Source organism: Charadrius vociferus, unplaced genomic scaffold, assembly GCF_000708025.1.
Source record: "Charadrius vociferus isolate BGI_N301 unplaced genomic scaffold, ASM70802v2 scaffold1324, whole genome shotgun sequence".
Taxonomy (NCBI): Eukaryota; Metazoa; Chordata; class Aves; order Charadriiformes; family Charadriidae; genus Charadrius; species Charadrius vociferus.
The window spans coordinates 11,633-23,433 of NW_009647862.1; the positions used below are offsets into that span (position 1 = coordinate 11,633).

Here is an 11,801-nt window from a genome sequence, read left to right on the forward strand (position 1 = left end):
CTTAAATTGTCCCAATAATCCCAAGCATGACGCACCCAAGGACGGACCCGGGTTCAGGACCCCACCGCCATGTTGCCTCACAGCGTGCTGAGCCCACGCTGGCTCCAAGTGAGATCTGCCCATTAGCTCTGTGGAGCGTGGGTTGTGTGCACAGGAGTATAGTTGTCTCCCCCCCTCCCGCCAGTGCCCGGGACGGGGCTATGGTTCCTCACTGAGCAGCTGTTCTGTCATCTCTTTCAATTCCAGTGTGCCCTCCATCAATCTGACCACCTGCAAGTATGAGAGCGGTAAGTCCGAGATGCTGCAGGGTGTCCCTTCGGATCAGCCCACCGACGGCAAGCTCTTTGGGTGTCCGCTCCGCCAGGGAGGAGCACTGGTACAGAATTGCCACGGCACAGTCGCTTTTGGTTTTTGTATTTATTGGTTGCAAGTGACTTGAGCCCCTGTGAAAAGTATGGCATTTTTTACACTTTGGACTGAGGTGCCAGACAAAATGTGCAACAGCAGTGCAAGCCCTTCCCCTGCCCCCCGCCCCGTCTGCCTTTGCCATACATCTGCTAAAATTGGTGAGAAGGGTCTTGTTAGGGGCACTTACAATGCAAGACCACTACCTGTACATGGGGAAATGGTGTGAGAGCTCTCAACTCTTTAGTGTAAAGTGGGCGATGGAACAGGCAGGATAGGTACCTGGAACCTCTCCCTTTGCCGTCTGTCTCCAGTGACATGCTCCGGGGATCTGGTCCCCTCTCCGGTCTTGCTCTTCTTTGCTGCCACAAGCTATATCTTAAAAGAACAGACTCCCAGCTTTTGATGGATGTTATTAGCCAATTTGCTAACGACAATTCTAGCAGTGCAACCACATGTGCATTGTTGAAGGTCACAGCCTGGTCGGCTGTGCGAGGAGCACAGTTTTTATACAGAAGGACAGGCACTGCGTGTTTTGCCTGGGGCCGTGCTTGGGCAGTTTGGTGACCCACAGCAGGAGGTGGTGTGGCAGCATAGGTACCACAGGAACCAGAACCTTTTCACAACAGTTCCTGGCGTGCATTGACCTTCATCGCCTCCCCAGCCCCATGAGAGGCCAAATTCAGAACTGGCACCAACACAAACTATCCCAGCAGCGACCTTCTGCTCCAGAGCTTGTGTGTTCTGCTGCCGATGAGCTTTTGATTTTGAAGATGAAACTAATACCTTCAGAAGACTTGTATCTGCCTGCGTGGTGTCAGACCCACAGCAGATTCAAGCCTGCTGTAGTTTAGGAGGTGCTCTGGGACCCCAAGGCATGGGGACTTAGCAGGCTGATAGCTCCCAGTGTACCGGCAGCCAGAGGCTGGGGTGAGCTTAGCTGGGTAAAGCTTGTGTTTCTGACACCTTGAAGGGTCCTGCTGATACCTCGCATCTCTGAGAGTGAAATTGCAGCCCGGAGAGGTTTGTTCCACGCTCCATCCCAGGTTACTTTTGGGATTTGACAGTACTTGTGTCCTCTGCCTGGCCCCTTGTCATGTGCTTGCTTTGGTACAGTGCGGCGGGCAGCACGGTGCTGCGGGCTGAAAGAAGCGGGAGAAAACGAGGAGTGGACAGTGTATTGGACGGACTACTCAGTCTCTCTGGAGCGTGTCATGAAAATGAAGCGGTTTCAGGTAAATACCCCCCATGCAAAGGCTGCCCAGCAGGAGGAGCTCAGGAAGGAGGGTGAGACGGGGGCTGTTAGTGGAACAACGTGCTGCAGAATGAAACAGAAGTGTCCAAACTAGCACCCGTGCCCCCTTCTCTGCATTGATTCCAGAGGGCGCGGGTTCACAAGCCTTTACTTCTGTTCTGTCGCTGGTATGGTGCCATCAGCAACACTTTGGCAGTTAGTAGTGTGAACTGGAGAGCTGCCAACCCCTTTAATGTAGCATGAAATAAATGGTTCTTGATGACAAACGGCTCCCTTCCTGAAGCTGTGATATTCCAGGGAGGGAGAGCCTCAGGGCTGAGATGGAACGAGCAGATAAATCACACTGGTGAAGTTCAGATAAAGCAGCTGTAGCGTAATCTTGTCCCTCAGCAGCTGTTCAAGGCAACCGCAGGCCCAGCTCCCTGTTCTGCGTGCTGGTTTCTCAACACGTGGGCTTTCCTCCGGTCTCGAGGAGGATCCCTGCTGTTCCTTTGCTGATTCTGTTTTTCGTCTGCACCTCTTTCAGAAAATCAACCATTTTCCAGGCATGATAGAGATCTGCCGTAAGGACTTATTGGCTCGCAACCTTAACCGCATGCTCAGGCTCTTCCCCAAGGAGTACAATATATTTCCCCGCACTTGGTGCCTGCCAGCTGAGTGAGTGATATGCATTAATGCAGCTGAGAACAGCGGTATGAAATCAGAAAGTGGGAATCACTACGCTTGACACCCGGGGTGGGATGGGGGGGCCTCTCTGAGATCTCATGTCTTGGTCTGGGCCTTCGTAACCTTCCCTGGAACTGACTGGGGGGTTGAGATGTGTTTCTAGTTTCACACATATTTAATTCCTATTAGACTGAATTAGCCCGTGGAACAGCGTCCTTTGCGATGTGTGCCTCGCTGCTGGGCAGACTGTGTGCCGCAGGGCTAAATCTGGGGAGAGGGACCCACCCGGAAAGCCAAAGGGCAGTGGGCAAGAGGGAAGCGTAGATCCGTGTTTCGGTGGAAGGTCTCTCTGCAGCTCAGGGTGAACGGGAGAGGCAACTGCAGGGCGGCGTGGCAGGGGCTCCTTCCCCCCCACCAGCTGGGTCGGTGGGAGAAAGGGGAAGAGCACGGGACTGGAGTACGAGGCAGTTCCACCCCACTGAGTGCGACGGCTGCCTTCACAGCACCCTGCACCTCTGCTGTCCGCTGCAGCGGAGCACACTGATGGCGGAGGGCAGCAGGAGAGCGCAGGTCACTATGCTGATATGTGTACAGTTAGATGTAAACCATCACCAAATTACTCAAGCTTTGGGGCAGAAGGCCTGGCTTCTCTGATCATATACAGGCAAACAATGATAGAAATGTGGCTGAAAGACACTCGAGAGCACTTGAAGTTTCAGTGGTTGTAAGTAGACAAGATACCCATTCTTGGACAGATTTAATTCTTACTGTTTCCTGAAAACCTCAAAGTAGGGCTCCTGTCACCCCTTCTGGAGCTGAACTCTCCTCACGGCTAGAATGATTTTCTTAATACATGACCTAAAGCATCTTTGCTGAAATATCAGCACTTTAGTACTTCTCTCGTTTGCACTGGCCTTAGAGAACAGTGGTTTGCTGTGTTTTGCTAATAGTGTGTCATGTCCAGGAAGGCTATCGCCAAGTGTCCGCTCAGTCTTCCCATTTCTGGAGAAGACAGACCTAGTTCTCTCATCTTTCTTTCCAGGCTGCATTTCTTGGCTTCTGATTGCTCTTGGCACTGTTTTCTGGAATTTGTCCTGCTCGCCTCTCTGTTTCCCTAAATGTGGTGCCCACTAGAGAGACGACGCTTCTCCATCTGCAGCAAAATAAATAATTGGCATATGGGCTTGACTTTTCAAAGCACCGTACTCCTGCTGGAATTGCTCTTGAAGATCAGCCATGTAACGTGATACAGGAGCTCAGCTCCCGAGCCTCTGCGCCCTGCATAGAATGCTCTGGCCGTGGCCTCCTGCCTGCTTGCTGATGAGCTGGCATAAAAGGAGATGTAAAGACTTGTGACTTCCTCCTCCTTTGTAGCCAGGGCTTGTTTATTTTCTCCTGCTCTCTCTATGGCAGCAGAGCCAAGATCTTACTGGCTCCTGTATGCACAGTGGTGAATGCTTCCTATGAACCTCCTGGTAGAGGTGGGGATGCGTGTATCTGGCGGAAGCAGGAGAGCTTTGTCAGGTCTCGCAAGGACCAGTTTGTATCTGATGTAGATCAGGAACAGCTGTACTGTTCCTCTGCTGCAGAAGTTTGGTCCGTACTAGCCTGCAGCACCATAGCCGGAGTACCTAACTGTTACCAGAGAATTCAGGGGCTGTTTTTTTGCAGCTTTTAACAGTCACCCTTTCCTTGCACAGCTATGGAGATTTCCAGGCCTACAGGCGCACGAGGAAACACAGAACATTCATCTGCAAGCCAGACAGTGGCTGCCAAGGGAGAGGTATCTTCATAACGCGCAATCCAGAGGAGATCAAACATGGAGAGCATATGATCTGTCAGCAGTATATTGCTAAGGTAATGGGGACAGTCTTGAAATACAGATGGAGGACTGCAACCTCCTAGCTCTTCCAGCCTCCCACATCCTCCTTGTGTCCTTTGCCCTACATCTTCCTGGACCTGCCAGGGGCACCGGGGTGGCTGCAGTGCAGCAGAGGCATGGCGAAAGCTTGCCTTTCTCCTCACTGCTGAGCTGCCGAGAAGCGGCACAAGCAGTGCAGATAGAGCAGCCAACCTTCAGGAGTCGGCAGTATGCCCAGTAATGTTTCTTTATCTCATGCTTGCTCCTGTTTTGTTTTTTTTTTTTCTCACAGCCTTTCCTGATTGATGGCTTTAAATTTGACATGCGTATCTATGTGCTGGTCACATCTTGTGACCCGCTGAGGATTTTTGTCTACAAGGAGGGTCTGGCCCGGTTTGCCACCACGAGGTACATCGATCCCAGCAGCAGAAACCTGGTAAAAAAGGGAAGTTTCCAAAAATGCTCATGTAGTACCTCTAGGTTTTAGTCCCCAATTTGTCCCAGCGACATTCCAGACCCTGAAAAGGCAGGGTCTGGTGAGGTTCACAGGACCCAGCTTTCTTGTTTCCTGTTCTCCCCTCCTTCTGTACCTCCTCTTCACAGGAGGTATTTCAGGAGTGCCTGCAGTAGATCTACTCCCAGGCCCCACGTTTGGGCTATTTACTGGCATTATCACAGAATCATGGAGTTGTGTCGCTTGAAAGGAACCTTGGAAGGTCTCGAGTCCAACCTTCTGCTCAAAGCTGGGTCAACAATAAATTCAGATCTGGTTTCTTGGGGTTTCACCCAGTCAGGTGACTGAAAACCAAGGACAGAGACCCCACAGCATGTCTGGGGGGCACTCCTACTGCTTCTTGCCTTTATGAGCGTTCTCAAGTCTGCACCATTCTTTGTCTGCCCATGCTTCAGATGGAAAAGAGGGACCTGGGGATTGTCTGGTGGTACTGGAACAGCCTAGGAGAGATAGGGAGGGGAACTGGGAAAGCAAGGTGCAGAGTACCGCTGTGCCCATCTCCAAGCAGGGGTCTGAAACCTGTAAAATCCCAACAGAAGATGGACTGTAGCATCGGATTGCTGTGCTATGGTCACGGGCTGCCCTGAGATACCCCGGGCTTTGGCTATATGCCTGCTTGTCCCAGAGTTGCGTATGTATACGTCCTCCCTCGCTCCGATACATGCATGTCTTGGAGAGGTCTTCTGCTTTGGGTGAATAAAGGAAGAGGAAGAATGTGCAGAAATTTCCTACAGCTTCTGTCCTGAGGAGTCCCTTGTTTACTGGTGAGGCCACAGATGGAATGGCATTTGTGATTTGTGGAGCTGACTCCTGTGCTCTCCCCCAGAGATAAGGACAGAGGTGCGGAGAGGGTAGAGCTCTGTTAGCTCTAACTTCTGGCTAGAGAGGGAATCACCAGCATGATTAACTGCTTGCTGCACCTCACTGCCACAGAGAAGAGGCAGAAGTGGGTGAAGTTGGTGGGTAGATTAGCGCTAATAGGGCTGTTTCTGTTTGTGGGTAAGAGTAAATTGAAGTTTCTTGTGGTTCCTCTCTCAGGGTGATATCTGCATGCATTTGACCAACTATGCTATCAACAAATGTAATGAAAACTTCGTCCAGGACGACACGATGGGCAGTAAGAGGTATTGTCCTGTCCGGGTACCGCAATGCCCTGTGCACATCCTGCAGGAAAGCTGCATTTGGGACATGGGTTTACTTAAATCTTTCTTGGGGCAAATGTGGCATCACAGGTCAGCTCATATCATCTCCTGCCCTCCACACAGGAAACTGTCCACCCTGAATGCCTGGATGATGGATAACAGCTACAACACAACAAAACTCTGGGAAGATATTGAAGATATTATTATAAAGACTCTTATTTCAGCTCACCCTGTTGTGAAGCACAACTACCAAAGCTGCTTTCCAAACCACACCACTGGCTGCGCCTGCTTCGAGATACTGGGTTTTGATATATTGCTAGACAGAAAGTTGAAGCCGTGGCTGCTAGAGGTGAGGAAGGAGACTGTGTTGAAGCAACTCTGGAGGCAGCAGATAGCCGAGAGCTGGTTTGTCTGGGGGAGGCTCCAGAACAAGGGGTGGTGGGGTGAACAGAACTTGTTTGATTAAAAAGGGCCGCCTCGTTGGCATAATTAAATAGGCTATGAAGACGAGTAGCCAAACAACCTGCTGTAGGCTAGGCAGCCTCAGCTCACGGGATCTAAGAGCCTGTTCCCTGTGCACCCTCTCTAAGCGCAGGGAGTTCCCTGAACCTTAGGACTCCTTGACCTGTAACAGCATCCTGAACTTCTGAGAGCTGCCCCGCGCCTGTAGTCCTGTGGGGTGCGGGATCCGAGTGACCTGCAGTGCAGATGGGCGTTAGGCTGCAGGACAGAACCAGCCGCTGTGTGCAGCTGCCTGCTTTCTGTCACTGCTACACGGAAGAACGTCCATGGAAGGCGTGTGGTGGGGCAGACTGGGGCCAGCGAGCTGGCTGATGGCGGTGCTTTCTGGGAGCTGGGAGGTGCTGGGTTAGATTAATTGCTTGTTTTGGCAGGTGAACCACTCTCCCAGCTTCACCACGGACTCTCGCCTAGACTGTGAGGTGAAGGATGCTCTTCTTTGTGATACCATCAACCTGATAAATGTGCATGCCTGTAACAAAAGGAAAGTGCTGGAGGAAGACAAACAGTGGGCAAAGGAACGGCTCCTCCAGGGCCATCAGGCTTTCCGTGCATCCAGGTATTGCTCTTTCCCATAGTGCTACAGGTCCCTAGTGAGAAAAGATGGGGCACGGTGGAGCAGGGTAAAACCAAGGCTGTCTGTCTCCAAATTAAAGCTCCCAGAGGCTGTGGCACTGTATAGCCTCTGAGAAGAGATCGCCCAAGCCATCTGCATCCTGCAAGGAAGAGCCAGGGCTCGTCGCTGGGCACTAGGAGATCTGAGGTGCCTGGTGCTCTGGGCCCTGTACAGAGTCATCCCCATCAAGCTGTGCCTTCTTGTCACGTCTTTCAGTGCCGATGGGCTGTTCCGGCATCCCTGGGCTCACAATGACACTCGACAGACTGCAGCACTGTTTCAGGGACCAAGAGCACCCGGGGGCATGGGGCCCTTCTCCAGAGCAGGGTTCCTTTCCCGGGGTTGAGGATTTTCCCCGCTTCTCTGTCTGCATGTCCTTTCATGATTAATTAGTCCACATGGCCTCTCGAGGCCATGATGAGCCTGCTGCCCGGGCTCTTCCTGCCATGCAGGACAACGCAGAAACTCCCTCCAGCTCCTGTTTCAATTAGGAGACCTGAGATAACTCTGGGCTGGAGACACTGAGTGTGTTAGCTCTGTGCTCTGCATGCCCCTGCAGCCTTGGGCGCTCCGAGCTCCCCGCTAGCAAGGAAGGTTCCCAGCAGCATGCAGGGTGGCAAATATTCCTGGAATAGGCACTTTTTAACTGAACTTGTCTTGTAACTGGGTTAGTTGGGTACAAAGGCTGACGGACAGGGTGTGAGCCTGGGTGGTAAGGAAGAGATCTGAAAACGCTTCACCAGCAGTCTACAGGTAGAGGATGAAGAAGTGCAGGTTGCTTTGGTTCCCTGCAGTGCACCCATGTGAAACAGGCTCCCAAACGGGGAAAGACAGGGGAAAAGTGCTAGCTAGGCCCTTGTCCCTCAGCCAGGACGGCACCTGGAGCCTGTCGCAGCTCCCTCCCTGTTCTTTCTCCTGGTTTGCAGACGCGAGGAGTTAGAGAGCAACCAGGCTGCCTGGCTGTCTCAGGCAGAGAAGTATGAGGACTCGCACCTGGGTGGATACCGGCGCATTTATCCGGCACGTGGAACAGAGAAGTATGAGCCATTTTTCAAGCAGAGCGGCTCCCTCTTCCAGGAAACGGTGTCATCCAAAGCACGAGAGGAGTGTGCCAGGTACACTGCTCCTGCGGAAAACCCGCTCCTCACAGGGGTGGTGTAGAGACTGCTTGCTTCTCATCCCTTCTTGGGGATGATTCTGCTGCTTAATAGATGTAAGCAAGCTGCTGAGAGCTGGAAGGGAAGTTGCGTGAGCTGTGTCACCATAGCAAAGCAACTTCCTTTTGCATGTACCCTTGAGAGGCAAATACAATATTCCATTGACTTTTGGACTCTGGAGGCACCATGTTGCAAGTGTTCTCCACCCTTTTGGCAGGCACAGCCTAATTTAAGGGCATTTCTTACAGCAGTGAGAGTCTCTTTTAAAAGTACTCCTGGCCCATTTCTTGGCACGCTTCTATTATGTTGTATTTACTACAGAATGTCTGATTACAGTAAAATGTCCTCGAATTGAAGGCTTCATAATAACCTTTTGCTACTATGGCTCTTACTGACCCAGTGACCAAGACTGTTGTTCCATGGCAGGCACCAACTGGAGGAAATTCGCCTGAAAAAAGAAAAGTTGGAAGCTGTTACCAGGAAGAAGAAAACAGAGAGGAAAGAAGACCTGCATGGAGAGACAGCTGGGGACAAATCCCAGATCCATAATAAAACCACAGCTCCTACAACCCGCCTCACCTACAGAAGCACCAGGATGTGGGATAGAAAGGTACCTTGCTCTTGTTGGCTGTTGCCCCTGGGGCTCTCAAAGGCAGTAACGTGGCTCTGGGAACAGTGCTGGGCTGTGGGTGTCTCCCAAGGAGCACAGCTACGAGGCTGGAGTCCCCTTCGTGAAGTCCAGAGAGCTGACAGCTTGTGCTGGGAGGTACTCGCAAGCACCAGTGTTGTCCCTTCCCTGCTGTGGTTCCCACTGGGATCTTTGTCCCACTGCACCCCAAAGTCTGTAATTCTCTTTAGGGCATGGAGCAGTCTGCAGCTTGGTCTCTCTTGTGCATTACTAGGGCTTTGCTGTAACTCAGGTCTGTTTTTCCTAAGATACAGCGCGTGCAGTACGACTCTATGCAACCCCAGGATATTGTGGAAAATGAGGAGAAGAAAAGAGTAAATGCTCTTCTGCAGCGTGAGAACCTTATCCGAAGCCTGGGCATCATAGATCAGCTCTCCCAGCTGCTCCTCACAACTGATAGACCAGCTGACACTCAGCGATTCTGCACTGTTATCTCCAAGAGCCAGGTAACTGAAGATTGCTCAGATCCATCCTGCAAGGCCGACACAGGAGACAGCCATTTGCGGGAGGATCGTGAGGAATGAATCACGGGCATCGAGCAGCTCTGGTGTGGCTCAGTTAAATGAGATCCAATGTAGCATCTGGGTCTGTGGGTTTTCATACAGTTACTGACTTTGCCCCTTTCCAAACGGGCGTGCTGGGGGTGTGCCAATCGGCCGCATAGAGCCCCGGAGCACCCTTCCCCAGGAGAGCCCTCTCCCCGGTGTTCCAAAGAGCAGACCACAAGGATATTGCCTTTCGGACACTGCTGTGCCCAGCACACGGCTTCGCGTGACCTGCTGCTTCAGGGCAGCAGTGGGCTTCTCCTGGCTGGATGAAATTAATTCCTGGGTAGGCTAGGAGTGTGGTAAAGGAGCTCACACAGGAAAGAGGGACTGAAGGCAAGCAAAGGGCCGTCTAAAAAGAAAAAAAAAAAGTCTTTAGGTGAATTCTGCACTGCAAACAATGCCTCTCTGTAGACATCTTGCCTTCTACATTACACCATTCCCTGCCCAGGGAAGGTGATGAGTTAGTGCATGTGCCTAAAACCCTGCAGGGCTCAGTCCTCGGACTGCAGCTCCCCCTCCAGAGTCATCCTTGCTCTGCACGAGCACACTATGGTGTAAACCCTCAGCGGTGCTGCTGCTGTGTCCCGGACTGTCTCGGGGTGCACAGCTGAAGAAAGCTGGGCTTGGCAGAGGACTGCACCAGGGGAACCGGGGTTGGACCTAGAGTTAAAGCAGATCTGCGTGGTTGTCTCAAACTGAGTTTTGGCTGCCATGCCGATTCCCAATCCAGGCTACCAGTCTAAAACCAGACAAGGAGGAAGCCCACAGGCTTCCTGTTGGAAGGTCCTTCCTGGAGCCTGTCGGCTCCATTAGGCTACAAGGGCTGTTCTGGAGCACTGACGGTGGCTGTCACCTGCTGTGTCGGGGAAGGGATAGTTATGGACCTGCAATTAATGAAAAACTTTGCAAGGTCCATTGCCTCTTCCAGCACCGTCTGTTTCCAGAAAGGCCTCCTACTCCTGGCTGGAAGGGTGACACACCTCAGAAGGATGCTGACAAACTCAAGGCACCAGGCAACCGGAGTTGCAGGAATTATTCAGGACCTAGGAGTTCCTTACAAGAAATCTGAAACAGTCCACTTAATTTAACAAAAGAAGTCCTAGAAGGGATTTGGTCTGTAGGAACTGATGGTAGCTGCCTTTTCCTCTACTAGACACAGCAGAATGGAACCTGAAACCCAAATTCTGCCTAAAACCTGGATAATTTTTTCAGCAGCAAAGGATTATCTGGGGGTGGGTCAGATCCTTCATTGCCGAGTCTTCCCAGCCCACTCTGGCATTTTTTTCCACAAATCCTGCTCCAGCTCAGCCCAGTGTTATGGGCAGAGGATGGGAGCATCAGCACTGCTGCGTCCAGGTCAGGCAGGCAGCTGCCGTGACCCCTTAGATGATTTGAATCTGGGATGGTATGGCGTGCCCAGGGAGAAAGTGCAGGGTGACACCTTAGTGAGCGCCTGTAGAGGACTAGGGAAGACTTTTCCTCCCCATCTCTTGCCAAGGCCTCCCGAGCTAAGCTGCAGCCGCTTTCTTTCCTTCCAGCCGCAGTTTCTCTGGGATGTGCTCAGAGGCCAGGACACCCACCGCTTAATGACGCTCATCCCCCTCTCTCTCCTGGGAGGTCCAGTCCGGCCTTCGGGACAGCCGTTCGTACACAAGCCCAGAGCCAATGCCGAGCTGCCAGCCGGCCCGGGCTCAGATCCTGCCACCGCGGGCACCCTCTTGGTTCGAGGGCAGAGCATCCCTTACCATAAACAGCACAAGGTGCGTCAGAGCCTCTGGGCGCAGGACACGGGCTGGCTGCACGGCCAGGCAGTGGGGACAGCAGCGGTTCCCCAGCCCTGCACTGAACCTGAGGGGCTGCAGGTGAGAGGCCAGCGGCTCCCCGGCGCTGGAAACAAGGCTGAAGGCTGTGAGTATGCATTTACCTTTCTTTGGCTCTGAGCATCCACATTGTGGAGGCTCAAGTCAGTGAGCCGGAGCTGAGGGCAGACACTTGGGAGCTGTGGATGTTCCTGGGTGTGCTGGGGTGGGAAGAGTGGGTGGTCTGGATTGAGCTCTCAGTCCCTGGGGGGCTCAGACCCTGCAGAGGGGATGCTGTGCTCTTCTCTAGGAACTGGTAACCACTGGAAGTCTCTGCGTCCCGTTTGCAGGGGCAAGGAAGAAAGTGGGTGGTTTCCCAGGACCAAGGGTTGATGTGCTGGGATGGTGGAGCGTGAGAAGCCCCAAAGTACTTGAGAGTAGGGTCAGAAGTGCAGCAGATGGGACAGCCAAAGGGGTGCATTAGCTGTGGGAAGTACAGAGGAGACACTCGGCAATGCAGCATGGCCCCCAGCCCCTTCTCAGCCTTTGCTGCTGCCGCACTGCTCCCAGCTCCCACCACCCGCACCTTCACCCAGCCCTGTGCACCCTCCCCGGCTCCCCCACCAGCCGC

The 11,801-nt window shown here is 52.7% G+C and overlaps 3 protein-coding genes across 3 annotated transcripts in view; 2 read left to right on the plus strand and 1 right to left on the minus strand.

Annotated features, from left to right (window-relative positions):
* CIB1 (calcium and integrin binding 1 (calmyrin)) overlaps positions 1 to 71 on the minus strand; it is a 4,407-nt gene extending 4,336 nt beyond the window's left edge. Inside the window, exon 1 of the mRNA XM_009883041.1 lies at positions 61 to 71. Within this exon, the coding sequence (XP_009881343.1) occupies positions 61 to 71 (11 nt within the window). The remainder of the gene's footprint in view (positions 1 to 60) is intronic.
* Positions 70 to 9,347, plus strand: TTLL6 (tubulin tyrosine ligase-like family, member 6). Its single transcript, XM_009883044.1, has 12 exons — positions 70 to 108; positions 185 to 287; positions 1,522 to 1,640; positions 2,187 to 2,317; positions 4,027 to 4,183; positions 4,480 to 4,623; positions 5,740 to 5,825; positions 5,967 to 6,192; positions 6,737 to 6,921; positions 7,905 to 8,093; positions 8,562 to 8,745; positions 9,072 to 9,347. The coding sequence occupies exons 1-12, from the start codon at positions 70 to 72 to the stop codon at positions 9,345 to 9,347; spliced, it is 1,839 nt and encodes a 612-aa protein (XP_009881346.1).
* A 1,972-nt stretch (positions 9,348 to 11,319) lies between these two features.
* LOC104284684 (protein regulator of cytokinesis 1-like) overlaps positions 11,320 to 11,801 on the plus strand; it is a 17,906-nt gene continuing 17,424 nt past the window's right edge. The window contains exon 1 of the mRNA XM_009883045.1: positions 11,320 to 11,334. The gene's annotated coding sequence lies outside the window, so the exon portion shown is untranslated. The remainder of the gene's footprint in view (positions 11,335 to 11,801) is intronic.